At 40.2% G+C, this 26,891-nt stretch overlaps 2 protein-coding genes across 4 annotated transcripts; both read right to left on the bottom strand.

The window, feature by feature from the left end:
- Positions 1-695: 695 nt before the first annotated feature.
- On the bottom strand, positions 696-15,004 carry nxf1a (nuclear RNA export factor 1a). Of its 2 annotated transcripts, XM_084719004.1 has the most exons (22): positions 14,926-15,004; positions 13,170-13,229; positions 11,848-12,055; positions 10,611-10,788; positions 10,442-10,525; positions 10,173-10,277; positions 9,821-9,901; positions 9,239-9,308; positions 8,801-8,889; positions 8,530-8,637; positions 8,321-8,430; positions 5,866-5,902; positions 4,658-4,726; positions 4,426-4,481; positions 4,189-4,296; positions 3,005-3,063; positions 2,780-2,895; positions 2,632-2,674; positions 2,462-2,540; positions 1,306-1,488; positions 1,161-1,221; positions 696-1,066 (listed from the first exon to the last, which is right to left on the bottom strand). In XM_084719004.1, the coding sequence occupies exons 1-22, from the start codon at positions 14,993-14,995 to the stop codon at positions 1,028-1,030; spliced, it is 2,013 nt and encodes a 670-aa protein (XP_084575130.1). In that variant the 5' UTR covers positions 14,996-15,004; the 3' UTR covers positions 696-1,027. The 2 variants fall into 2 exon arrangements, with proteins under 2 accessions (XP_084575130.1, XP_084575132.1); XM_084719006.1 differs by lacking the exons at positions 13,170-13,229; positions 14,926-15,004 and adding an exon at positions 13,300-13,569.
- A 3,362-nt stretch (positions 15,005-18,366) lies between these two features.
- Positions 18,367-26,579, bottom strand: LOC146326686 (inositol-trisphosphate 3-kinase A-like). 2 transcript variants are annotated; one of them, XM_084719003.1, is made up of 8 exons: positions 25,756-26,579; positions 24,681-25,586; positions 22,974-23,058; positions 22,541-22,754; positions 20,980-21,184; positions 20,758-20,859; positions 18,877-18,948; positions 18,367-18,671 (listed from the first exon to the last, which is right to left on the bottom strand). In XM_084719003.1, the coding sequence occupies exons 2-8, from the start codon at positions 25,581-25,583 to the stop codon at positions 18,420-18,422; spliced, it is 1,833 nt and encodes a 610-aa protein (XP_084575129.1). In that variant the 5' UTR covers positions 25,584-25,586; positions 25,756-26,579; the 3' UTR covers positions 18,367-18,419. The 2 variants fall into 2 exon arrangements, with proteins under 2 accessions (XP_084575129.1, XP_084575128.1); XM_084719002.1 differs by having other exon boundaries at positions 24,681-26,579.
- Between the last annotated feature and the right edge of the window lie 312 nt (positions 26,580-26,891).

The raw sequence follows: 26,891 nt of genomic DNA, 5'->3' as shown, positions 1-26,891 counted from the left end.
TAATGACTGAGACAGAGAAGTCATGTTTGATTAAGTTTCCCAATGTTTTCAAAAACTAGTCAGTCTGATTTAGAAAATGTCTTTTAAATACTGTATTATAGTTAAAAGCTGGCATATCTTATAAAACATATTTTGTTGTTTATCAACCAATGCAGTTTTCTTAAGTGGTGTGGAATTCTTTTCTTTTCTTATTTCATTAAGATTTCTATCAGCATTTCCATGACTTAAGTTTACCTTGTTGACCCAGCAAATAAAAGCTGTTAGGACACCTGACCTATGTCAACAATACAACAGCTTTAAATAATTTGTATTCTGATACTATTGATTGTTTACCTCTGTCTTTAAACATTTTAATTAATGGTACAATATGTTTCACAGATTTTGGGATAAAAGGAGAGTTTAATGTATTAACTATATTACATTTGATTATGTCTACTTACTGCCATTTTCTTTTCATGAGTTTTAAATGCCATCAGTCTTCCTCAGTGAATAGAATCTGCTCAGTTGTCATGGAGACAAGAGCCTAATTTCATGTATTGGCACATATGATGACAAGAGATAGAAAGCTCCAGAAAAAGCTCATAACTAGACCTTGAGTTAGGATCTTTATTTTTTGGTGAAACTAGCATGTCAAAGGTCAAGAATGAACTGTCACACTGAATATTTTGTTCTTATTGTAGGTGAAGTGAAGTGTATCAGGTATGTGACAAAATATTTTATTGTTAAACATAATACAACAAAACATTGTGAACACAAGACAGCCACTGGCCATTTGTCTTTATTCCTATGAAAATGTGTAGTGATTCCTCTACAAATGACCAAAAGCTTAGGTTACAATGACAACTGAACATTGCATCATAACATCAATCTTCAGGTCAAACACTTGACAACTGGCTGTTAAAACAAAACAGTTTACATAAGTAATCTTGAACTACATTATTTTAATAAAAGAAAAGGCAAGGAATAAAACAAAAGCCATAAATAAAATTACTGCAGATTTTATTTCACAGATGTGTGAGTCAATTCTTCATTTTATGAACGCGACGTCAGGGATCTTGCCTTCCGTCTGAAAAGAGAAAGAAGAAAAAACATTTTTAGGGCCTTGCCATAAAAGTGATCATTCCTTCATGATGACACAGAGGTGAAGTAACTCAGGTTACCTTTAACTGAGTGAAGATTTGTGCCGCCCTGTTGAAATCCCACTCATTGTCTTGCAGACACCTGTGACAGAGGATAAGTATTCAGATATTTTAAATTAAGTCACACATAATTGCAAACACAAGATACACAAACAACAAGACTTACTTTTGGGACCACTCCAGGTTCATGCCGGACATCGTTGAGAAGGCTGTGAGCATCTCCTGCTGCGGTGCAGTGAGGGTGGGGACAGGGCTGGAAGAGGGAGTTGGGGCGGGAGCGACAAAGGCTCGGCGGATCTCCTCTGTTGTGGCCATCCGGATGAAAAGCTGGTCGTTCACGATGCACAGACTGTGGAACACAGCAGAAAAACAATAAGATGCAACAGTTTCAGGTATTTCATGAAGACCTGAATTTCTTCCTCTTGCCTTTTTATTTTTTGCACAACCGACTTTTAGGTTCAATTGCCACATAAACTGAAGCGGTAGGTTATTTGCTAAAACCAGTGTAGTAGGACAACTGCTGTGCAATACATCCTACAACGACGACAGCTAAAATATTCAGTTTTTCTTGAAGTCGTTAACACAATGGCAAGCTGCAACTCCCTTTTCCAGTGAGTCTCCCCATAGCCTTGACAAAAAAAGTATATGGAAAGGAATAGCTGTTCTTTTAACATTTTAATTTATCATTGTTGTAGGTTTAAGGTAATTGGTAACATTCTTCATTTGTAAACGTGTGGCCTATAAAAAAAAAAAGTTTTAATATTTCAACTACAACAAGCAGCTTGGCACCTTTTCCTTTAAATTTTGACAGTGGCCTTGAGTCTCCCTAAGCTAGCTATAGATGCCAAATACAAAAAAGTCTGTAGCTGTGGCTATGAATTGGTGACGGGTCAGTGTGTATATCAAATAAATAAAATGAAAAAGGTCCTCAATTTTGTAAGAGCTGTTCTGTTGAGGAAAAAAAAGATCTGGGTGCCTGTGTTTTTGTTTTCATACAACCAGAAACTCAGTTTAAGGCCAATTTTAATAAATCTCTACAAGTGAATTATAGCTAGTTGTAGTTATGAAACTATTAACATGGGCAGCCAAGTGGCCTTGTGGTTAAATGCACCATGAAACAAAAACATAAATGCTCTGCCTTTCCCAGTCTATGTTTACACTGTAAAATAGACTGGGAAAGACAATAAAGGCCAAAAAAAAGTTCATTTTTTGGATGATCCAGAACTGTTTTTAATAATTTAGTACCACTTCTCCTTCCTCGGGGGAAAATATGAAGAGCAAGAGGAAGATGATACAAACCATTGGGAGCTCACTAAACTTACCCAGTATTTCCCGCCGGGACTGTGATGAACACTCGAGAGAAGGCCATGGTGGACTCACGGGATTTACCATCAACAGCAACTGCAAAACAGACACAATACAAATTAGTAACAAAGTCAACACCACTCAAATTTGTGGTGGATGAGAACACAATTTCGAAACAACAACTCACCTTCTTTGAAGACTCCGCTCACTGTGAATGACAGTAGTGTGTTCTGTTAACAGAAAACATTTTTGCAGAATTAATACAGAGAAATTATTCACAGTGAGATGAAAATGCTAATGACAAGTGTTGGCTCACAGAACAAACATGAACTCACTGTGTAGGTGTTTACGTCGACATTAAAGGAGGCGATGTCGTGCTGAGTTTTTGGCAACTCGTTGAGGAAAGCCACAACATTCAGTCGTGTGTGCTTCAGAAGGCGAAACCGTATTGCTAAAGTAGGCAAGAGAGGAAGACATAAGAAATCTCAAATCACATAAGTATTCAGGCTCAATAATTCAGATGTTACGACGGACTACAACAGCTTGGTAGGTGAACTCACTCGAGTCTTTGAGCCTCTTCAGGTTTCGACTGTCTTTGTGATACTCTCCCAGACTGCTCCTAAAACCAGAAGAGAGGGACACACGGGGACAATGATTATGTTTACATGCAAAAAATATTCAAATTGTTCCAATTATTATAAAAAATATAATATTCCTACTAGGTTGTTTACATGGCAAATGAAAATAAATTTACATGACCATGTAAATGGTCAAACATGCTGTATTATGACAGTAACTGCTGTGAAAGCTATAACTCTTAAGCAACAAGACGACCTACCTAAGAGGCTTTATGCAATGCTCTTAAATGAAACCCTTGGGTTCAGCAAATGTTTTGCAAAAAGGGATAGTTCACCCAAAAAGGAAAATTCAGTCATCATCTCAACCTCATGCAGATTTAAGGTTGAGTTTGGTTTTTTAGTCCACAAAGCACTGCTGGAGTTTCACAGGACAACAGTGTTGCAGAATCTCCCAAACCACTGAAGTGAATGGAACCAATTTTCAAACAGAAAAAGCACCCCAAAAAAGCAAACATAAAATGTCTCCATACTGTTCATCTGGTGTAACCCAAGTCTCCTAAAGCCCTGAAATGCTGCTCACTTGCGCTTGCACACCATCACCTACACACACTGAGTTAATACTACATCGCGGACACATGATTCCAAGCTAACGGTCTACAGTGAAGATTTAAGCTAAAAACATGGTGGCTTGTTGGGGTTTTAGGAGACTTGGATTATGCCAGATGAGCACTATGGAGGAATTTTATTCTATTATAATTTTTTGGGGGGGTCGTTTTTTTACATTTGAAAACTGGTCACCATTCACTCAAATTGCTTTGGGAGATTCTGCAACACTATTTCCATGTGAAACTCCAGCAGCATTTTGTGGAGTAAAAAACTAAAACCGACCTTAAACTCCTCAAACTTGTATCAAATTTGGAATGTTGTTATTTTCAGAATAATAGTGGAAAATCAGTGTGCATTAAACCTAATCAATGTAAATACAGCCAAGACTCAGACAGGGACGTGTCAGGAGCAGGATAAGAGCAGCCAATGACAGGTGGAGCTGCATAAATTTTTTTTTAAATGAAATGGAAACTGTGAAAAACTCTACATCCCAGTCCATCCTGTGTGAATCAGCGTTGCTACGTATTTATTCAAGTGTGCGTCTGTGGGTGTGTTCTTACCTGGAGGGGTTCTGGGTGGAGTAAGGTGTTGTGAGGGATAACGACGCTCCATCATGGTACGCATCAAGTAGTTGCTGTCTGTCCCCGGAGTCGTATATACTGTAGTACCTGCAACACAGTCACTTAAGTCAGTTTTCTTGTGTTTCATCCTTTCTTGCCCACATTAACCTCAGAGACCAGGCACTGATGATGTGACGGAGGTGAGAAAATTCTCTACAGAAAAACGGAAAAACTCACTGTTGCAAGAACCGAAGGATGAGAGCCTTGATTTCATCTGAGCCAAAACAGCTGCCCTGCATTGTCAAATGGAAAAAACGTGTCAGCTTGAGCAATCAACATCTCAAATTAACAACTAAAGAATTTGACATATTGAAGAGCTTCTACTGAATGTCACTTACACCGGCAGATATCGTTAATATTCAGTTTGAATAAAAATATACAATTAATCAGATGACAAAAAAGAAATGACCTTGCAGGGGGGAATTGTGGTGGGTGTTTCAACATCGAATCCAATGGGTGGGGGGAGATCAAAACCATCCTGAAAAGAGACAACACATGAAGGAAGAGGCATGAGAATATGACTTGACTGCATTCAGGCACAATTTACAATGCAACTTCCAATTTACGCTGGGTATGCCCTGATGATATTTTTTCGCCACTGATCCCGATTGCCATCTATTCATCTTTGATTTGTTGTAGCAGATTGTATAGAAGAATTCAGTTTGATATTAAACCAAACTGGTACTTATCACTAGATGTCACAGGTTACTGAGCTGCTCTTGAGTGGAACCTTAAAGAGTCCATGAAAGAGTGTCAAGCTTCAAGCTTGTGAATTTTCACACTAGAGAACTTGTAATTTGAAACAGACAAAGAAGGTATTGAGATAGTATTAACAGCATAATGCAGCAAGTTTAAGAAGACAAATGGGAGTGGATCAAAACGAGGGTGCATACTTCTACTACTGACAAACTAGCTGGGTAGCATAGCAAACATATGATAAGCATGAGTAACATGACAACAGGGTTATATTAAAATGTAAAATGTCAAATGTCATTTAACTTTCCAGCAATACAAACAACTTGGCAACTGCTACAAAAGACAAAAGACACTGCTACTACTACCATACACTTGTTATTCTCACTCACACAACTAGATAAATGAAGCTTGGATTAGACTGAACGAATGTGAGGGGTCAAAACGAATGTTTTGATAACGTTTTGTCATTGTAAAAAAGGTTGCACCATCAATTTTAGCAAGTCTGGACAACATGTTTTTGATTCATTCATTCTATGTTAATGTGGAGGCAACACAAGGCAACAAGGGGTGAGTAACTGATATGCAAACCATGTTGGAGGTTGTGCTCCTTTTGGTTAACTAATTTGCATGTGACAATAACACCAACTCAGTTGAATTTTTTGTGTCATCATTGGTTTTCACTAACACAGACTAGAAAGCATTAATCCTGATTTCCCAATAGCACAACTAGAAATAATGATCGGCATCCCATGGATCAGGCATCCCTAATTTATACAATCGTTTAATTAAAAATGTGGGCTAACAGATGTTATAACTGATATCAGTAGAAAATACAACAAAATTTCTGCTTCATAGAGTGATATAGATCAAAATGGTGGAATGTCATCAGGTCTTTGCATGTTGTACTTCTTTTTCACTCACCAGTTTGAGAAGCCGGGGAAACCTCTCCCGCACAGCACTGGTACAGGGACAAAAATCAAGAGCAGGAGAGTTATCATCACAGACCACCCCACACACACACAGATATATCATGCTAAATACTGTAGCAACCACTGTCAGTCACACCTGCTGAACCACTTTGTCATTTTGTGCCTTTCACTTGATGCAATTTTAAGATGCTACACAGTCAAGAACATTTGGGGTGTGATGTATAGATACATGGATACACAAAATGCAGTGTACCTACAATCAGTGCCGTAGGGGTTCAACATTTGTATACCAATAAATCCACAATTGGACTATCATAAACGGCTTTAAGGCTCCCTTCAGTTTCAAGCTGTGCCTTTCAACAATTCTCCCACCCCATAGCGTACTTACCAGCAGGTATACTCACCCTCTCCCCCAATATGGAGATATACACAGATCTGACACAGGAAAGCAACATAAACATACTTCTCTACAAACACACACATACAAACATGCAGAGACCGACGCTCTACCAAACTGCGCTGGAAACCAGTAAAAACATCCATATTGAATTAGTAAAATGAAGAGTTATGCATTGCTGGGAGAGAGGTGGTTACCGCCAGTCTCGTGTTAACTCCCCCCCCAAACTCTGGCCAAGATGCTGCAGAACAGATGACACAACGTCAGCAAAAAACAAAACTGGGTCTGTGTAAAAAAAAATATAAAGTGAACATCACACAAACACACAAGGTGTCACATTTCTTTAGAGGTGTTAATCACTATTCATCAAGTCTGTGCCCCTGATTACTGCAAAGAAAGAAAACCTGAGAACAGGGTGGAACAAAAAGGACAGCCAGCCTCAAAATGAGCTGCACCCAGCAGTCCCACTGTTCACCCTGTAGCTTCCCACTGCCGCACAAACAAAGCACTTATCTGTTACATATCTTAAAGCGACCATCAATTCTGAAGAGATGGGTTTTCATGCACTAGCAGTAACTCGACTTTATGATGTCAGCTTTTAATTTTCTAGTTTAATTTGGTCCCCGAGCCTCTAGTTAAAGAGGGGATGGGAAATCATTAAGCATTCAACTTGAGTGATAATTCTCTACGCTGCTCTCTCTGCTTAATTGTTGAGCTTTTTGTACTGGTCACAGCCAACAGAAACACGTTTCACTGGTGTTTTCACTTTTTTCATTTGGCTTTTTTCAGGAAAAGCTGAACTTCAATTTCCAGTTCAGAACATATTTCCACGGAAGTTAGTTAAGGGTGTTTGCCAAACTCTCCATGTCACTCACTGAACAGCAGAGGCCAGTTTTAGGCCAAAAAGACCCAACATAGTGGAAGAGACGGACTGCTTTTTCTCTCTGGCTCATCACTGGTCACTGATAATGACCAGTATCCCTCTCCGCCTCAGCCCAGCGGCCTTTCCTGTAGAGTCCCAGCTTCACAAGTTCTTCTCATCATGTTCTCAGTGAGTCATTGCTCACAGGGACTGAGGCAGAGTAATCGTGACTGTGCCTGTCTTAGGTTGTCCCGGGGTTTCAAGGTGGGATCTTACCCGTCATGGGCTATCCAGCCTTCCATACTCGCCTGATACAGGGGACCGAGTGGGCAACAGTGCTACAAGGGGAGAGGAAATCATTGGCTGTGGATTTTCTTTGTTTCATCCAAACATTTGTCACGGCGACTGTGGATTGTCATCTCTCTAATAAACAAGCTACACTGTTTTACAGTACTGCTCAAGATTTTGTTTTGTATTTATAATGCTGAAAGCAGTTCACAGTAAATTGTCTTAGAAGGTTGTCACACTAAATGTCTTCTTTAAAAAACAAAACAAAACAAAAAAAGGCTTCTTCTCGGTTATATCTCATCAGCAGCGTGATGGTGTTTTACAGCAGCTTAGAGGATAACTAATCAGGATGTCAGCAGGGGAGAGCTGGGCACAGCATCATTGAGAACCATAAAACAGAACAAAGCTTGAAAAGATGCCCCACAGAGAAGGTGAATAACAGGCGGAGAGAAGATGGCGGTTCAAACTGTGGAGAGCTGAAGCAAGCTGAAAGGAAAACAACTTGGAAATGCATCTCGGGTCTTCTCGGGAACTTTCGGAAGTAAGAAATTATTAGTTTGTAGTGTGAAAAAGAAATGTTAATCATGAAGTGGGAAGAAATGAGTACTGCAAAGTAATTTCTCTAACATAAAAACAGACACACATATAGACAAATACGGGGAGTTAGCACTGAGTCGGCTTGGTCCACAGTTCAACCATGACTGCTGGGAATTGGTTTCAATTTTTGTACACTGTATCTTAAACAAACAGAGGCTTGCTTGATCTCTTTTTGTGGCACACTGCTGCATACACGCCATACAGGAAACACTCCTGGACAAATATCTCCTCACACACAAACAGTCACACCTGTGTCCCCTCCATAAAATCTTCTCCCTTCACCCCCCAAAATCACTGACTGACCTGATGTATGAGGGCTGATCCTTAAAGAGGTCACACAGAGGGTTCCTGTTCAGCCACAGCTCCACCAGCCTCAGGCCTTTCAACTTGTCCAGCTCCCGATCGGACCTCAGCTGTACGACCACACAGACATAAAACAAGTTGGTGTGAGAGAAGGATCTAAAACTAAATCATGTTATTATTCTCTAGATCAACTGATCAGCCAGTTTCACCTCATTGTGGGAAAGGTTGAGGGTCTTCAGATGAGGCACCTTGGTGACCAATTCAGCGAGTTCATCAAGTTTGTGAATGCGGTTGTTACTCAGGTTCAAGCAAGTCAGCTGGACAGAGCCAGGGAGACACATAAGCATATTCACTCAGATGCATCACTTCAGAAATTAGAAAGCAGCAACATTCTGACAACAGCAAATAGTGTGTCGCTCATTTTCTGGCAAACACCATTAAAAAGGACCCACTGTATAACCGATTGTACAAGTGTATTACCTCTGGAATGTTTTCTTCAATGATCTTGATGACAGCTTCCATGCTCGTCTTCCTGTTCAGGATGACTTCAATGTTCTGGGACACCAAGTCTGTTACATAAAAAAAACAAAAAACAAAAAAAAAAACAATCAAAATACTAAACAAATATGCAAAATTGGAAAAGAATTTAATTGCATTTTAAGTGACAAAAAGAAAAGTCTGTTTTAGATGCACCATCAATGGAATCCTCAATGTAAAACATTATAGTAACAAAACATAAAAACTAGATCCCTGTTTAACATAAATAATTAAAAAAAAACTTAAGAATTCAATGTCTGAACAGCAACAACTACAACCTTAGATGTAACAACTAGTCTAGTATGTTCTGTCAGATGCTGGTTGCATCTGTGTTCAAGATCATGACGTACATACAATTTATGTGTGAAAGGGTGTAATTACCTGGGTCTGTTCGAATGTTGTTCAAATCCAGAGCTTGCTGGGAGCCATCGAAACGTTTCGCCATGCATTGCTGTGAAACACAAAACAGCAGACATGAGACTCTTTGTCTGAACAGGGAAAAGCAATATTAATAGAATCTGGAAGCATAAGGAGAAGCAAAGGGGAATCAACTTTTAAAAAAATATGAATGGGTGTTATGAATTAATTCTCAAAACAACAAAAAAGCCAGTTTCTGAGAAAAGCACAAACTCTCTCCCTCATTTACACCAAATTGCTTCATTTCCAAAACCTCTTTTTCACTTGTGTGATTTTCTTTTTTGGTGTGTTTTGTCATTTTATTGGTATTGGAGTTGGTGATTGTTGGAACAGTGGAAAGACTAACCAAGACAGTTACCCTTGTTATTTAAGTGCATGTAAATTAGCTGATGGACCTTATTGCAAAAAACACACATCACTTCATAATCATATTTTTCTGATTAATATCAATCTACCTTTTAGTTAATGTATTATGTTCTGCACTCTAACAAAAGTGCACAAATTCTAACTACAATGTTTGTGAGACTTTTGCTACCTCTAACTCACCTTCAGGTGCTCCAAGTGTTCAGGCTTCAGGTCAGAGAGGAGGAATGATGGTGGATTGCTGGGGTTAACATGTACTTCCACCTTGAAGAGACAAACACCAGATGCATCAAGAGAGGTTAGTTAATAGAGATCTACCACATATCATGAGTTTTAGATGAAGTGTGATTTATGGTTGTTCATTATTTAGAGGTCATGCTTGCACAGCAGAACTTAATGACAGTGTAGCCATGATCTACAAGCTGAAGGTAACATGTTACCATGATCTGATGATATACATAAGAAGACTGATCATTAAGGACAGTAGACTTTCTTCAGCACTAAGTGAGACATTTTCATTATTACCCCAACATACCTTGTAACCATCTGTGTCTGTGATCTTGTGTGAACATTTGTGCAACGCACTGGCAGCAGCTGAATCATCCACAAAGAAATGGCACCTGTTGTGGTCAACATGGTACTGGACAAATGCAAATAAACAGACATAAATCAAACTTCATACACAGTAAGTCCACAAACACCTTTTCCTTAAGATCTTCAGCTTATTAATGTGTCTAGATGGACACTGGAGCCTTATTTAAACGTGTCTATAACTACTATCCATAAGACAATGCTGAACCTCACCTGTACAGGTGTGTAGGTAACTGAACAGATGTTCTGAAGAGCTGTCAGTAACCATTTCTTGTCGTATTTTCTTCCGTGTGGTATCTGTCAAACAAAAGAAGTCAAATATGATCTCTTTTAACAGGTTACAAGGAACAAGAATGCATGCCATAACTGTAATGGTACCCACCGTAACTTTGTACCAGCCTGACCGGTTTTTCCCTCCTCCTCCACTGCCGCCCCCACCACCTCTATCTCCTCTAAAGCCGCCTCCTCCTCCTCGACCACCTCCTCCCCCTTTGCCTGGTCGCCTGTCTCTGTCAAACCGGCCATCTCCTCTTTTCCGAAAAGATCTTCCATATGGGTTGCTAAAGATGACAAAAGCAGGCCATGCATTTAAATTCTTTGTATCCCCCATAAGAATCAAGGAACTTTTTTGGTAACTGTGGATTTTCACCTGAGTTTCACCAAGAGGAACCAGGGTCTAAATTTTGTTTTGACCCCCCCCAAAAGTTCCTGTTGTGTTGGTTTGATTTTCCAGTGGCCAAGGAACAACTGAAGCAGAGTTTCTAAATAGTGTGGTGGTTGTATCCAACTAGCAAGTCTTAAGAATAAATGTTATTATGTTGGGGCACCTGGGTAGTTCAGTTGGTAGACAATGTGCCTCGTGTATGGAGGCTGTGAGTCCTCTGCAGATGCAGCCCTTTGCTGCATGTCATTCCCCAAATCTCTTCAATCAATTCTCTTCTCTCTTTATAGCTCCATTAGTGTCCAAAAACTCCAAAGTGTACCTCAAATACATTTACAAACACTGGGTGCTGATATTTGTTTGCACCTGTTTAGAATCGCTGGTCTTTTCTGTTCCTTTATAATGCCATAATTAGCAATAGGCAGGGATTCCTAAAATGTTACAGTATTTGAAATATGTATAGTATGTGTGTCACCAGTAAGTTCAAATATTTCAAACAGTACAGATAACAACAGCATACAATATTAATGTAATATTTTGCTCAATTTCACTTTCACTTTTGAGGTTGCTCTGAGGTTTTCAAGTCAGACTTGTTTTACTTTCTCTTCTTGGAGTGACTGTAACATGTATCAGAAATACTATATGTGCTTGTTCAAATTAAAACAGCCTACAGGTGGTTGAAGATCAACATCAATGTATTTAGGGCTTACCGTCTGTGTCACTCACATTCTGTACAAAGCATACAAACAAAAAAGTCTTTTCATTTTAAACTTATTATTATTGTTGTTCTTGAAAGTTTTGAACTAACACTCTTAGAACAATTCTTCAAGCCCTCTTTACAAAGGGAGGTGCTTATTTTAGAGCTCATCAATGAGTCCCACTCGCACAAATACTGTATATCTGATGACAGAGTTAACCATTAAACAATACGCTGACTTGGTGAGACAGCCACACTTACAATCTGTGCTGGGAGCTGTCTTGAGAGTTGTCACTCATAGTTACATCTCCATCAGGATCATCAAGCCTCGACCGCGGTCCAGGACCTCCAAAGCCTCCTGAGTGGCTTCCCCGTTGGCGGTCTCTGCGGGACCTGTCATATGACTGACCCTTGTGAGAGCCTCTGCCTTTGCGGTTGCGAAACTGTGGTGCCGTTCTGTCATCATGCTCTGTAAAAGGGAACGTAATTCAAGTGTTAGTCAGGTTGACTTCAGCGGAACCTTTCATTAGGATGTTGAGTCAGTGTTGATGGTAAATGTAGCCAACTGAAGCAATGAATTCCTCAATGTGTGCTATACTGAGTTGCGAGTTCTCCTGCTGCAAAATCTGTTGTTCTTTCTGCATCCAGCAATGTCACATTGAAGTCACTAGTGTAAAGGAAGAACTATGGGCTTTTGGTCTCCACCTCTAGGTAGCCAGGGAGCGTGCTGGTCACCAAACAATACGTTTTGGCAAACAAAGTAAAAGCTACAGGCTAGAGTGGTGATATACTTCAACATGGGTGTGAGCGTCAGAGGCTCGTACACAATGCATTCTCATACACGTGGAAACTGCCAACATAGCTCCACGAGCAGGAGAACACGACTTTTCTCAGTCAATATAACACACACACACTGAGGAATTAATGACATCAATTCACATCACTGACCATCAACAAATGAAAAGTGCCAAAGTTTCACTTGAAATATCACATCACAAAGTCTGAACAAGGTTAAACAATTCTGCCACCACATACATCACAGGATTAAAGTAAAATAATGCACTCTAATGAGACATTGGCAGTGATTTGATGGTATTATGTCTCATACTGCTTGCAGTGTAACATTATAAAATTGTAAAACAACACCTAGACATCTTGGTTACTACTATTTCACATAAAATATCTTAGTTTTAATCAAATTTACAATTAATTTTCTAACATATCTTTCAAGATGCTGAATCGTGGTGAGAAATTAACCTTTAAAATGACATCTTCCACCAGCCACATAATAATAAATTAATATTTTGTGCCTGAAATCTATCAGCCACAAATTTTACCAACATTTGGCTGGTGGCTGGTGGCTGGTGCTAATTTCCCACCCAGTATTTAACAACTAGAAAACGGCTTTCAAGCTAATGCTGAGACAGGGAAGAAAATAGCATGCTAAGGACCTCTGCAGTAACTGTATTCAGTCTTAAGACTATAGCCTCTTCTCAGATTTAGTAATAATATATGAATAAGTACTTCATATATCTATAAAATAGCACAAGTCAACCTCCTGGAGGCCCAGGATATAATTTTACCTCCTGGGACCACGTAACCAGTGCCTCTGACCTCTCTTCTCACCATAAAGTCTCCATGGTCTGGAGAAAAACAGTATACAATAGCACAAAAACATGTCAGTTTAATACTGAAAACAACAGGGCTTCTTACCGTTGTAGTAATGCCCGCCGTCCGCCATATTTCTACAATAGTGTTAAGATGAAAAACAGCACTGGGTGTAAAATAGTATTCACAAGGACTTGTTCCTCTCTTTCATGAAACACTGAGGCCAGGCGGTAGAAGAAGCTTCAACATCCCATTTGTTTCAGAGGGAAAACAAAGGAGACCACGACGTGATGGAGTAACGTTAGCTACTCTTTAACTAGCAAGTAGCTTGGTTAGCTTCTCCTCTCCAACTGCGCGTTGACGAGAAGACAGGAAGTACAACCTCCACACTCCTTCCCTTCCGGTGCAACAAAATAGGGCGGGAAACAAAATAACTTTTGAGTCTGTAGTCGAACAATAAAACATTGGGAAGAGAAAAAAAAACCTAAACGACACACAGCATGAAATGTCGCTTAATTGCTAACGCAAGCTCTTACTTACTGGCTAGCTTAAGTTAGCATATGCTATAACAGTACTGCTTTAGTAAAAACAAAGGCGTGTCATGATACCTGAGCAAAAGATTGTCAGATGTTATCGTTCAGCTCACCACAAACATTCAAAATCAACACGCCCCTTGAGTAATCATATTTTTTTTATGTTCAGCTGCTGTCCTGACCAGGAGTACTTACATCGCTTAAACTTGACCGTTAATATGACTGGAAGATATGGACGAATATGATTGCATCTTTACCAAACACCTCAATATTGTTATTATGACAACACTGTAGGGATGACAAAATATTAACACAATGAGATTTTTTGATAAATAATCATCAGTAATGTGGATATAATGACTAGTGTGTAAAGACAAATAATAGTACAGCCAGAACAGTCTGCAAAGTTAAGAAAATTGCACCGCTTATATTATAATATTGAGCAATACATCGTGCAGGCCTTCCCATTAAAACAATTATTTACACAATGCCAGTGCATGCTCAAAGATCACTCATTTTAGTACTGATGCGGCAAAGGGAAAAATGTGTGACACAACAGCATTATATTGAGTTACTGTAGTGCTAATTACGTCGATTACCGTGCCTCAAAATCTCGTGCTTCCTATAAAAGAAAACGTTTGGTACAGACCACAATAAATATCACCTAATCACGATTTTAATCTTGATCGATAACTAATCAGTAATTTTCTGACATTCTTCATCTCCTGCCTTATTTACAGCAACACTGTTGCCATAATGTATTTTCCGCTATAACGACTTGTTCAGCTACGAAACACCCATTTTTGAGTCTGAAGAAGAAAAAATGAGGTAACAGAGCATGTTGTTAAATCATCTCATGCAAAGAAAGCCTGGCTGTGTTGAGCTTCCTGCTCAGCACAGGTCCCTGGTTACTTCGACAAGCTCAACCCGAGCCAGAAGGTGCACTGATGGAGGGAGCGGAGGTCCGCCACCACGTGACGCGGATAAAATTCTGTCGATTAGAAGCAGGTGCAGACATGCAGCATCACCCTAGTGATTAGGCTCTATTTATTTTTGAATGTTTAAACTATCACCGCCAGTCTTATCCCGGGTCGATGTATATTTAAACACGCGTAATTACTAGACATCAGGAAAGCCTATCCAAACTAGGGCTAAGTCGACTGTCACGTTAGAACGTTGATTAAGGAAGCACACTTACCATCGCTCATCACACGTGCCACCACAGCTAGGTTGGGGTAGCTTCTCTGATAGAAAGGCCTGCGGTCCATCTAGAAAAACTCCTCAACCCCAGCCTTCAGAAAAAATTGTCACCACTTACTTTGTCGTTAGAAAAACAAGTCCAGGAAAAAGTTCCAGATGTTCTGAAAGTTAATCTATATAATGTTGAATTTTAAACTGAGTCAACTTTTTTTTCCCACAACTTATGCTAATTAAGTGGAGGCCAGCTAAAGCTAGCTAGCCGCTAGCTCTTATCGTTAGCCGTCCCGCTGGACTCACAGACATAATCCACCAATATTTACCGATTAATTTATTTTTACCGTGCTGGTATTTTGGGATGATAATGGGGAAAACTGCCCTGCTTACTGTCTCCACCGGTGTCAGTCAGACTGCGCCGCTCAATTTTCTACAGCAATTAACAAAACATGGCGCCACCTGGTGGACAGTTTTCAACCAGCTCCACTGACCCGACTGCAGTTAGTATCAGCTGTTACACCGAGCTGACTGTTCACTTTTGAGTACTTTAATAAAACACACCCAGTTGCCAGTTTGTTAATTCCACATAGTTAAAATTAATACAACAGCAACGAATTAAGTCGTATTTCTTATTTCGTTATCTGTTATCTGTGTGCAATTTCAGTACTTATTTTCACGTGTAATGTGTCACTTCATACTGTGCAATATTTCACTCGTGAATTTTTAATTCCAGTGTGCAATAATCAGATTAATTATTATCAATCTATGTGCAACATGAATATTCCCTCCATACAATGGTGTAAATTCAACTGCTGAGACTCCTTATACTGTTCCTATTTGTATATTCCTGGGTTTATATTGTTCCTATTTTTATATTTCTCCTCTTTATAATATTACTGTGTTTTAATTTGCTCTTATATTTCCTCTTCTGTAATTATTACTGTAAAATGAAGAAATCCTTACAGTATCATATGTATACGGCAATTTCTGTAGTTTTTACTACATAATTACTGTAAATTGAAGACATACTTACCAATATGTATACAGTAAGTTGCTCTATACTTATAATTGGCAGAATTTTACAGTTACTGTAAATCTCAATAGTAATTTTTAGCAGGAGTGTTTTTCCAGCAGTCAGATAATAATCTGCCTTTGCTGTTAGCATATTTTACACTATTTAAAGCACAAACAGTTTATAATTTTGTTATCAAGAAGGCAAAAGAGGGCTTGACTTTCCTTCAGTCCAAGTTAAGGTCACTGGTTTGAAGTTCAAATTAAAATCAGAATAGTGTGTGTACGCTTGCCTGTATGTGTGTGTTGGTGCGCTAGCTTGTTCCATTTAGCAGTGTGTGATAATATATTTCTGTGTGTGACTTGTTTTTTTCTCTTGCTAGGAACCGTCAGGCCTGAGGTCCAAGTGCTGAAGCAGGTCAGGTCGCCACAGACCTTCAAATATAATAGCCAAAGCATTTCATTTGATTTTTTGGGAAATGTTCTATTAAAGCTGAAGGATGTTTCTGAATTTTCATGATGAACTTTACTAGAAAAGATAAACAGTTGAAGAGTCTGCTGTTTGTTTTGGTTCTCATATTGATGTCAGTTTGATTTAGTTCAGTCAGAGCTTTGAAATATCAAATCATCGATCTTTGCTCACTTCATCGTGGGCCTTATTTCCCTTGACTGTCTGTAGTCGAGACGAGTCCAGACGAGTCCAGACAAGACCAGACCAGACGTCGCCTCTTAAGTCCGGGTGGCGTCTGACTGGCACCCAACCTCTTTGTGGCTTGGCCGTCGACTCCTGAGGCCGGCTGGCGTCTCACAGGCGCCTGAGCTTGCCATGACAGGTTTTTTGGGGGGCGTGGCCATGGTGTGGCATGGAATTTTGATGTCTCTCCATGAAACAAATGTCTTGATCGCACCTGTTAAAGTGCAGCCCTGCTGGAATGTCGTGTGGCCGACCTTGCCATGATGGTCACGGCTCGACCGTCGCCTCCTGTGTCTGTCTGGCGTCTGATGGGCTCCCGACCTTGCCACGACGGTCGCGGCATCTCCTCTGTCCAGCTGGTGCCTGACAGGCACCTGACCTTGCCGCGACAGGTTTTTGGTGGGGCGTGGCCATGGTGTGGCATGGAATTTTGATGTCTCACCCTGAAACATGACACCAGACTTCACATGTTTGATAACAGCCCCCACCCTCCGAACGCATCTGCGTGACAATATTCCACAATAGTCATAGCGCCACCTACTAGCAACAGGAAATGACATGTTTTAGACTTTGACATGCTCCTCCAAGCAGGTTGACCATATCCCACTCAAATTTGGTCAGAAAGGCCTTAAGACCTTGGTAATGTTATATTGTGAAAATCTTGACATATCATCAAACAGCGTTGTCATGACAGCATGGCAAGGTTGATATTTTCGCCACAACACAGGAAGTTGCATTAACTTCCATTTACTTGGTCGAATCTGCCTGAAACTTTGCATGTTCATTAGTAGTCCAGGCCTGAACATATGATATGAGTTTTGTCGATGGGCGTGGCCACATGGGTTGGTCACACCCTTTAAAATGAAGCCTTGGTGGCACGTTTCACCGACATGAATGAAAATCAGCACGCACATGTATCATGACCAGTCACACAAAAGAGTCTCCTGAACCCATAGGCTAAACACAACAGGAAGTCAGCCATTTTGAATTTCGTGGTCAATTTTGGTGTTTTGCACACATCGTATTTTAATGAACTCCCCCTACAGAAATAATATGATTAACTTCAAAAGCAGTTTGTGCCATCTAGACCAGTGTTCCCCAACCCTGGTCCTCAGGGCCCACTGTCCTGCACATTTTAGATGTTTCCCTGCTCCAACACACCTGATTCAAATGATCAGGTTGTTGTCAGGCTTCTGCAGAGGCTTGATGACGAGCTGATCACCCTACAAAAACAGGAAAAGACAACAAGACAGCATTCAGCCGCACCATATGAAAATAATTCAAATCCCTGATGAAAATAATACACAACACAACATTTTATCAGTATATCTTCATCTTTATTTTAATCTGTTTTTATAAGCATGGTTAGTCTTTGCGTGTTAGTGTTTCATTATGAGTGTCCTTTGCAGCTGTAAATAAATAAGCTTCGCATGTGCTGCAACACAGGTGAGAACTCTGAGTTTTTACAGACCAACCAAATTTAAAACTGTTGGTAAGAAAGCATCGGCTTATAAAGAATGTGCATTTTTGGTCCTTGATGAATGATAAAAAAAAATGGGGGGGGGGAAGACACAAATCTTGAATTTGTGTTTGTAACAAAACACTTGTCTCTCCACTGTTACAGTATTAAAATTGCAACCACCACATCACATTTTTATGGACTTCAGCTGAATTCCTTTATTCCTCTTCCTCAACCTGTGAGGAAAGATTCCCCCCCTAAAAACAAACCCTCCGCTGTAACAGCAGCCGTTTTGTCCACCAGATCCTGAATTTGAGTGTTGTTTAAGTGTGTTTCATTTAACACTCTTTTCTTCAGCGCAGCCGTCCTCCTGCTGCCAGGAGGCCACACTGATGGCCTGGCTCAGAGAAGTGATGAGGGAGGTCAGACCGATGAGGTAGCCGTCCTCCCTGCTCCCCTCTGTCCACGGGACGTTGTGTAGGAGCTCATACGTGTCGGGCACGGGGGTCGTCTTCCCGAAGTCTATCATCCACACACTGGCCCTGCTGCTGTGGTCATGCACGAAGAGGAGCGAGCTGCCAATCAGCTAATCAGGTCAGACATATAAATAACATTAATATATTTAGATTAATTATATGAATATTAAGCAAGGATGAATTTGAGTGAGCTGAATATAAACTGGATCAGCAAAACAACTATCATGCAGTAGCTTCTATTTCCATCCCGTGTTTTTTACTTTTAGTATTATTTAAAGCAGAATTTAACAAAGGAAGGTTTGTCTGCAAACAAACCTCATGGTTTCTGAAAAATAGTGAATTCTTCAGTGCATCGCTCAGGGCCAGGAGTCTGGAGTGGTACGCTTTCTGAGAACACAGATAGGGAAATATCACAGGGTAAAATATCACAGGTTAAAAGATTAAAGGGAAAGTTCAGCACTTTTCATGTAGATGTTCAGTCAGTGTTGATGGTAAATGTGGTCAGTTGAAGCAATTGATTCATGACACAGTGATGTCAGTGGTGTTAAGGAAGTACTACGAGCTATTTCAACTTGGATTTCCAGGCTGTGTTTCATTAGTTGTTCAACATGCCCTCGTAGACTTGACCCTTAGCACTGCCAGCATGGCTCTGTGAGCAAGAGAACTTGGCTTTATTGATTAATTTTGTACCCACTGAACAAATTATTGCATCAGCTCATCAACACTGACTGGACATCCAAATTTCCCCTTTAATGTAATAAAATAAATGAAAACAAGTCTGTAGATATGAGGAAATATTGGGAAAATAATGGAAGAAAAATAGTGGAATGAGAAAAGGGTTTTGTTTCAAACTTCAATAGTTTAATTGTTTTTATTTAAAGAACCAGTGTGTAAGATTTAGTGGCATCTTGTGGTGAGGACTTCACCTCATTCCTCATGTGTCAGCTGTTTTCCCCCTCCCCTGTGTTTCTTGTGGTTCCTTGTTTGTCTCTCCCTCTCTGTATCTGGGCGTGGCTCTCATCACTCCTGCTGCTAATCAACTCCTGCTGCAAATCTGCCTGCACACCTGAAAGCCATCCACTAATCAACCCCAGCAGTACAAATACCCCGGCTCTGCAGTCTAATCTCTGCCAGTCTACTTTATGGTATCAAACTATGGCCTCCTTGCTGCTTCTCTGCTTTTTTTTTTTTTTTTAATCTTGGATTTGGATTTTTGCCTTAACCCTGTTTCCCTGTGTCTCAGATCCACACTCACCTGTTTGCCTGCCTATCATGTTTCACCCAAGAGCCCTGGATCAGGCCAAACCCCCTGCTTGCTTTCACTGAAAATAAATCCACTTCAAACCGAACTGCTGTCTGAGTGTCACTTTTGGGTCCAGATTTCACTATTCAACGCAACAGTCTCACTCTCCCACTTCCTTCCAAGTGTGTAGGAAAATGCAAAAAGCTTTATCTAGAACCAGTGTTTGGTTTGTCCATTCTGGGCAACTATAGAAACATGGCAGTACACCATGATGGCCTTCATAGAAAATGACTCATTCCCTCAGTAAATATAAAGGCTCATTCTAAGGTAATGAAAACACAATCATTCTTATTTTCAGGTGATTACACACTAATGAAAATATGAATGTTATCTTTAAATTCTGCCAGAATGAGCCAACAAATCCCTATCAATCTTACGCACTGGACCTTTAATCTTCATTCATTCTTTACAGAGTGCTGTGGTACTTCTAGTACACATAAACAAGTGTGTAGAGGTATGCAACTGATTATGTATTGGAAGGTGAATATGGTCCAATATATAATATATATATATATATATGTTGATTTTTTTTTATTCAATTGCAGTTTTTAAGGCTGCTCAGTCTGTTGTAATTAGATTAATCTTTTTTGATGAAATGACTATCCAGCCTATTTTGGAAATTCATTTGGCTTCATTTTTTGGACTGTCAACCAACAGCATGGACTCCCATGAGCTGGGCAGTCACTACTTTTTTTTTTTTTTTCTTTTTTTTTTTTTTTTTTTTTATTCAACTATTGGCCTTGACCTGATTTTTAACTGACCCAGTGCTGGGTTAGATGATTTTGGTTCTAGATTCCAGCACTTGTTTTTACATTTAAGAAACACAACAAAATTGAGCACATCTTTTTTTTAAGTAAGGGTGGTGGGATGTAACTACGACAGAAAGAACTGACCAGGATGTCCAGCTGACTCCTGGCGAAGTAGAGCAATGCCTCTGTGACCTGAGCTAAAGTCTGAATCTTCCTGAAGTCCCGTTGGACGCTGCCGTCCTCCATCTGACCCACAGAGAGAAGAAACAACAGATTAGATGAGGCACATTTGAAGACTTGCAGAGAATGAAATAGTTTCGATGATAGCATGAGTTGTGCACTGATGTTCCTGGCCTTTACTCCTACCATGATTCCCTCTATCCTGAAGCCCAGCGTGGATGTAGAGCTGGTTGTATCCCTCCACTGAAGGTATCGCCACTTGGTCACTCCTTTCTCTGCATGTTCCTCTGCTGACAGAGCTGACGGGTCTATTTTCATTATCTTCTGGTACATGTCACTCCGCAGTGAGGCCTTAACCCGGGCTTTAATCAGTTCCTCCTCCTGGTATGTCCTGAGAAGGAAACTCTCAAGTTGTACATAAAAAAAATATTGCTACAGTTTTCGGAGGTAACTCCTACTGAAATGAGAAATGCTGCTATTTATAATACAGACCCTACAGTCTTTTACACTGTCAGAGTAACAGTCAGATGCACTCAAAGCCACATTATTAAAGGCATAGTTCAGATTTTTTGAAGTCAGGTTATATGAGGTACATACCCATATTCAGTTACCTACAGTAGATGGCGGTCGGCACACACCCAGTTTGGAGAGGCAGTAGACGTGCTGGTGTAGGAAGCTAAACAATGTACTGGTGTGAACAGGGTCTGCAGCAAAATATATTTTAGCCACTTAAAAAAAATCTATATCAGTTTTAGTGCAAGCTAGAATATTTTCACTGCTTTAACTTGCCATCAGACAGCCCTTTCTGACAGAAAACAGCGTTCCAAATATTGCTCTCTCTAAAACAACAAGACTCGACTGGCAAAATTATTAATTTTACCTTGTAGGACACAGGAATTACTGGTGTACCACTGCCTCAATTGGTTAGTTTGTATGTTTTACAGTGTGATTTTGATTAATGTGAACTAATCCTTTAAAACATCAAAGTCACACAAAAACAAACTAACCAATCAAGGCAGCAGTAGACCAGCAACTCCCATGTTATGTGACGTAAAATAACTGTTTTTTTAAGAGGAGTCTGGCTGAGTGAGAGAGAGACAGAGAGAGAGAAAGACAGAACAATATTTGGCTTATTTAAAGGTAATTTCCTATTGGAAAAGGCTTCCTGACAGGAAGATACAGCAATCAAAATGTTCTAAATATAGCATACACTTAAACTGCTATTTAATTTTTTTAGGTTAGCTTTTTTGGTGGCTTAATTTTGTTTTGCAGCCGACCCTATCTGCAGCATAACATTGTTTTTTTCTGTGCTGGTTCTCCTCTCTGCTTCTCCACATTGGGGGTGTGCAGGCCACCATCTATTGTAGGTAATGCACTGACTATTGATGTGTACCTCATACAGCCCCACTTCAAAAAATTCAAACTGTTCCCTTATGGAGCTTTAAACAAAAGCCTGTAGGTTATATTTTCACATGTACAGTAAAAATAGAGCCTACATATAGGCCAGTATGGATTACATTAAATAGTCCCTCAGTGCTTACCTTCTACAGCATTTTACTGCTGTACTTCCACAAATTTTGAGATTTTTATTCCCACAGAAGACAACCACACTGCAGCTTCTCATCTATTCCTAAATTCTTTAATCCCTACAGTGTTTGTTAGTGTATGTACCTGTTTAAATTATCCTGCAGCACAGGACTGGATTGATCACCTCTTGTATAAAGATTAAAAAAAAAAAAAAACTTACCTGACTCCCATCTTGCAGTCCATGATGACAGGTCTCCTCAGGCCACTCAGCAGGTCCTCCAGGCGGAGGTAGCAGCACTCCCCCCTGGTGACCAGGCCGTGGTACTGTGGGACAAAGGGTCTCAGCGGGTCTCTCATCAGGGAGTCCAGGCACTTTGCCTCCACTTCACTGTACAGTTTCAACACCTCCCCTCCGTCACTCAGCTGGAAGTTACCTGGAGATTTTGATTTATCTTTTACTCAAACTGTATGCTGGTCTAACAACAACAAAGACTGTTTTTTTCTTTCTGGAGGTTAAATGTTATAATACCGCAGCAGTGATATTTACACGTGGGGCAGTGTGACCTATCTAATTTTAGTGGTTAGATTCATTTGAAGACTTGATCACAGTAACGCCTGTATGAACTTGTTTGGATGAACTGCAGTACACATGCCTTGATGTCCAGCCAGCTGGACCCAGGAGCTCTGCCGCCGCAGTGACCAGTGCATCATGGTCAGGTAGGTTTTCCAGGAGCGGCACTGAAAAAGAAGAGCAGATTACAATGTTGTCTTCATGCAAAGAAAACTTTGTTAAGGGGACATTCATGCTGTTCCTGTCCTCTGCAGTACAGTCTGAAGTTATCATCCATTTTCTATACAGTTTATTGTGTTCAGGGTCTGGTGCATATCCCAGCATGCTTTGTTTTTTAAGAGGCAGGTTACATCTTTGATAAGTCAACAGGTGTAAAGCATACAGACAAACACATAAATGAAGATCATTCAGAAACTCTAATGTCTCTTCGTTGTATTTTTATGTCTCTGTTGTCCTTTTGTGTCTCTTTGAGGAAGCTTTATGTCTCCTCATGGACCTTGTTACTGCGAGGCAACTTTGCTCAGTCACTCTGCTGACTTATTATACTTATGAACATTACCACTACCTCCTTATGTAATGCTCAAAAGTATGAATTTATTGAGTATTTAGTGAGGCTTGTATGATTTTTCATGTCTGCTAACACTATTTTCCAGAACTTAATGGATTTTTTTTCACAGAAGACATTTCAACTTGTCAGAGTAAGAAGAATTAACAATGGCTCTATTCTATTCAATTCTATTCTATGTCTCTATAACATGTCTGCTGTGACAAACAGACATACATAGACGCCGTAATGCCTGCTTCAGTTGCTGCGATATGTCAATGTTGCCAACGTATTGGACTGGTCAAGGCAGGTGAGTAATTTTTCTGGACAAAAAACAAGATAAGATTTACATTTCTCAACCGATTTCAATATACCATGTTATGTTATGTTCACAGGCCAGTTTTGACCACTCCAGTGTGGTGGTGACATTGACACATGATCCAAAAGCTAATTCGGCGCCTAAGTGTATGTCTATGGTGAAAAAGATGTATAGAGGAGCTGTAGGCCATTTGTTTTGACAGAAGCTTCGGTAAGCCATATATGCAAATGTAATTTCTTCAAGGAAAGTCATCTAAAACATATTAAAGCCCATCACACCCAGAAAACACTGAGAGACATTTGTTAGGGCACATTATACCGTATAAACACCTCATAAGCCAAAAACTGTTATGAGTGTGTTTGCTGTTTACAAACAGCGCATACCTCAACAGGTATTATCTGTTTTGTATATACACAAAACAGCTGCCACCATGTACAGGCATGGCCACTGAAAACAGAAAACCTGAGCATGCTCAGTAGAGGCACTGTTACAAAATGCCAAAGTTTGGAGAAAATGTAATTTGTATCCTAAATGTTAGCATTTTGGTCACAGAGATGGAAGGTTTTGAAGAGGCCAGTGTCTTTTTCAGGCTACTCTTCATTGTCTGATAATGTAAAAGGCTGACTGCACTGAGAAAATCTACTCCCCTGTCCTCCTCCCACTGTCCCGCTCCCCTCCGCTCTCATATCTGTCGCAGCAGCAGCAGCTACAGACAGGCATGCAAACGCCATTCAAATCTGACCTCGTCAAAGTCCTCTTTCAAGCCCATGCAAATCACCAGGACCACAGGTGCAAAGAACAGTTGAGAAATATAGTTTTAAGCCTCTAACATGGAAAACCAGGGCAGCCAAATACACTGGGGTGATGCCACCTGCGTATATAAATGTAATTTTAAGCTGCATCCACTCATTCTGTGTTTGTCTCACCTTCCTGAACGCCCTCCTCTTTGAACCAGCATCCTCTCCCTCACTGAACACCTCATCACTCTCTGCTGAGGAGAGGTTGACGGAGGAGCAGGAGGAGGTAGAGGAGGAGGAGTGCATAAGCTTGGAGAGGATTGGATGTGGGGAAGACCACTGGTGTGCTGTGGAGCCCTCTCTCATCCCTGGCAGCTGCTCGGCCTCTTCTTCCTCTGGGGTCTCTCCGCTCCCCTCGGTCTCTGCCTCCAGTGCTGAAACAGGAAGCGCAGGAGTCTCGTCTTTTTCCTCTGTCTCCAAACTTGAGTTTCTTCCTCTCCAGTGTTTCCACTCGCTGTTTGTCCCCCCTTCCCTCTCCTTGTCATCCTTCTCCCTGTCCCTTCCAGTCTCCTCAACCCTTCTTTTCCCGATCCATCTTGCTCTCTCCCATCCATCTGGATTAACCTCATAGCTCCCCCCTAACCTCTCCCTCCTCCTCATCCTCCATTTTGCCTTCACTTCTTCCCTTGCACATCTTGCCTTCAACTCCTCTTTTCTTTCTGTGCCTTGAACCAACTCATTCCCATCCTCCCTCATCATGTCATCCTGTCTTGGAGAAGGATCTTGAGCTGAACTGAACACATTGTCCTGCTCTCCGTCCTCACCAAGTCCACCTATAGACTGATTGTAAGGGGGGAAACTTTTAGTCGACTGGAGTCTGGGTCTGGATTTCACTCTGACCCTCTTGTAGCTGCTGGAAGGCGTCTCGCTGATACTTAGATGTTGGTGTGTCTTATCTGAGAGTACAGCAGAAAAGTCATTATCCATAGTTTGCTTCTCCTCTACCTCAATCTTCATCCCCTCCATGTGATTTTCATCTGTCATGTCCATCTTTGTATCCAGTGTGGATCGTAAACGGTGAATCTGCAACATGTGCTTGTACAAAACAGGGAAATGTTTACAAGAGATGCACAGTTTTGAATACGTTTGAGGAAATGCATTTACAAGTCCAAACACCACTCTAACATGGCTTCAGCAGCGTGAATTCTTAAAATGATATTAATATACTTTATATCATTACAATTGATCATATGCCTGAACTTACCTGAGCCTACCTGTGTCTTCCACCTGTGATAGAAAGCTCTGCGCCTTTCACCGAGCTACGTCTCTCTATCATTCTCCCCCTGCTGATGCCGTATTTTGCATGCAGTGACGTTATTAAGTTTCCAAAGCTTCATCCAACCAACGGAGCCACAGAGGGCAAGAGGAGATCCAGGAATGACAGGTCAGGTGACTGTGTCGCATAACAGGGTGGAAGTAGAGTAAATGGTGTCCTCCCACCACGTATGAGTGTGTCAGGGTTAACTGTTTTAGGGCAGAGTTTTCTGACTACACAAAAGATTAAACAAATAGTCTGATGAACTTTTTTTTTAAACAGGTTTTATTGTAACAGTTAAACAGAATGTACTGTTGACTGCATTTAGAGCTAAATAATATACATGTTTTTGTTTAAAACTCGATCAATTTAAGATAGTTTTGTGTAGTAAAAAGATGCACAGATTCCCTCACATACTTTAATCATAGTTTTACATTTTGCTCAAAAGGTAACAACATTTTAAAGAGATAGTTCACCCCAAATCAAAAATGCTATTTATCCAAGTCCTGTTTATCCATCTAAATTGTTCAGGTGTGAGTTTCTGACTCTTGGAGATATTGGCTTTCTCTCATTGTAATGGGACTAAATTAGCTTGTGGCTAATGTAGAAGGAAAGTAGCTTCTTATCAAACTTATCAAATTTATCACTACGAAAATCACAAGCAGAGTAGAGTTGTAAGAAAATATTGAAAATACTGAATTTACGATATTGTGTTTTGAGATGCTTGTATCAGTTCTCAAAATCACTGTATCATGATATTATGATACATGAAAAGATTTCTGGCAAAGCATCATTTTGTGCTAAAGTACTCAAATTGTGTGTATATGGTGGTGTATATTCTTTATGTTATGATAGTTTTCCTGACATTAGATTTAAATAAGTATCAATATATCACCTTGCTTACAGTATCACGATATATTGATATATTGAATTTTATTCCCTGATATATATTGTATCACCAGATTCTTTCTAATACACAGTCTAAAGCTGAGTGCCATTTAGTTTAATTAAATTTGAGAGAAAGCAGAAATCTCTATAGTGATATCTTCACAATTTGGCTGCTTTTACCAAAACAATCTAGAAGA

The sequence above is a fragment of the Lutjanus erythropterus genome, chromosome 5, assembly GCF_056507025.1.
Source record: "Lutjanus erythropterus isolate fLutEry1 chromosome 5, fLutEry1.hap2, whole genome shotgun sequence".
Classification (NCBI taxonomy): domain Eukaryota; kingdom Metazoa; phylum Chordata; class Actinopteri; order Lutjaniformes; family Lutjanidae; genus Lutjanus; species Lutjanus erythropterus.
The sequence above is the reverse complement of the archived record's forward strand: the minus strand, read 5'-3'. Positions and strand labels throughout refer to the sequence as shown.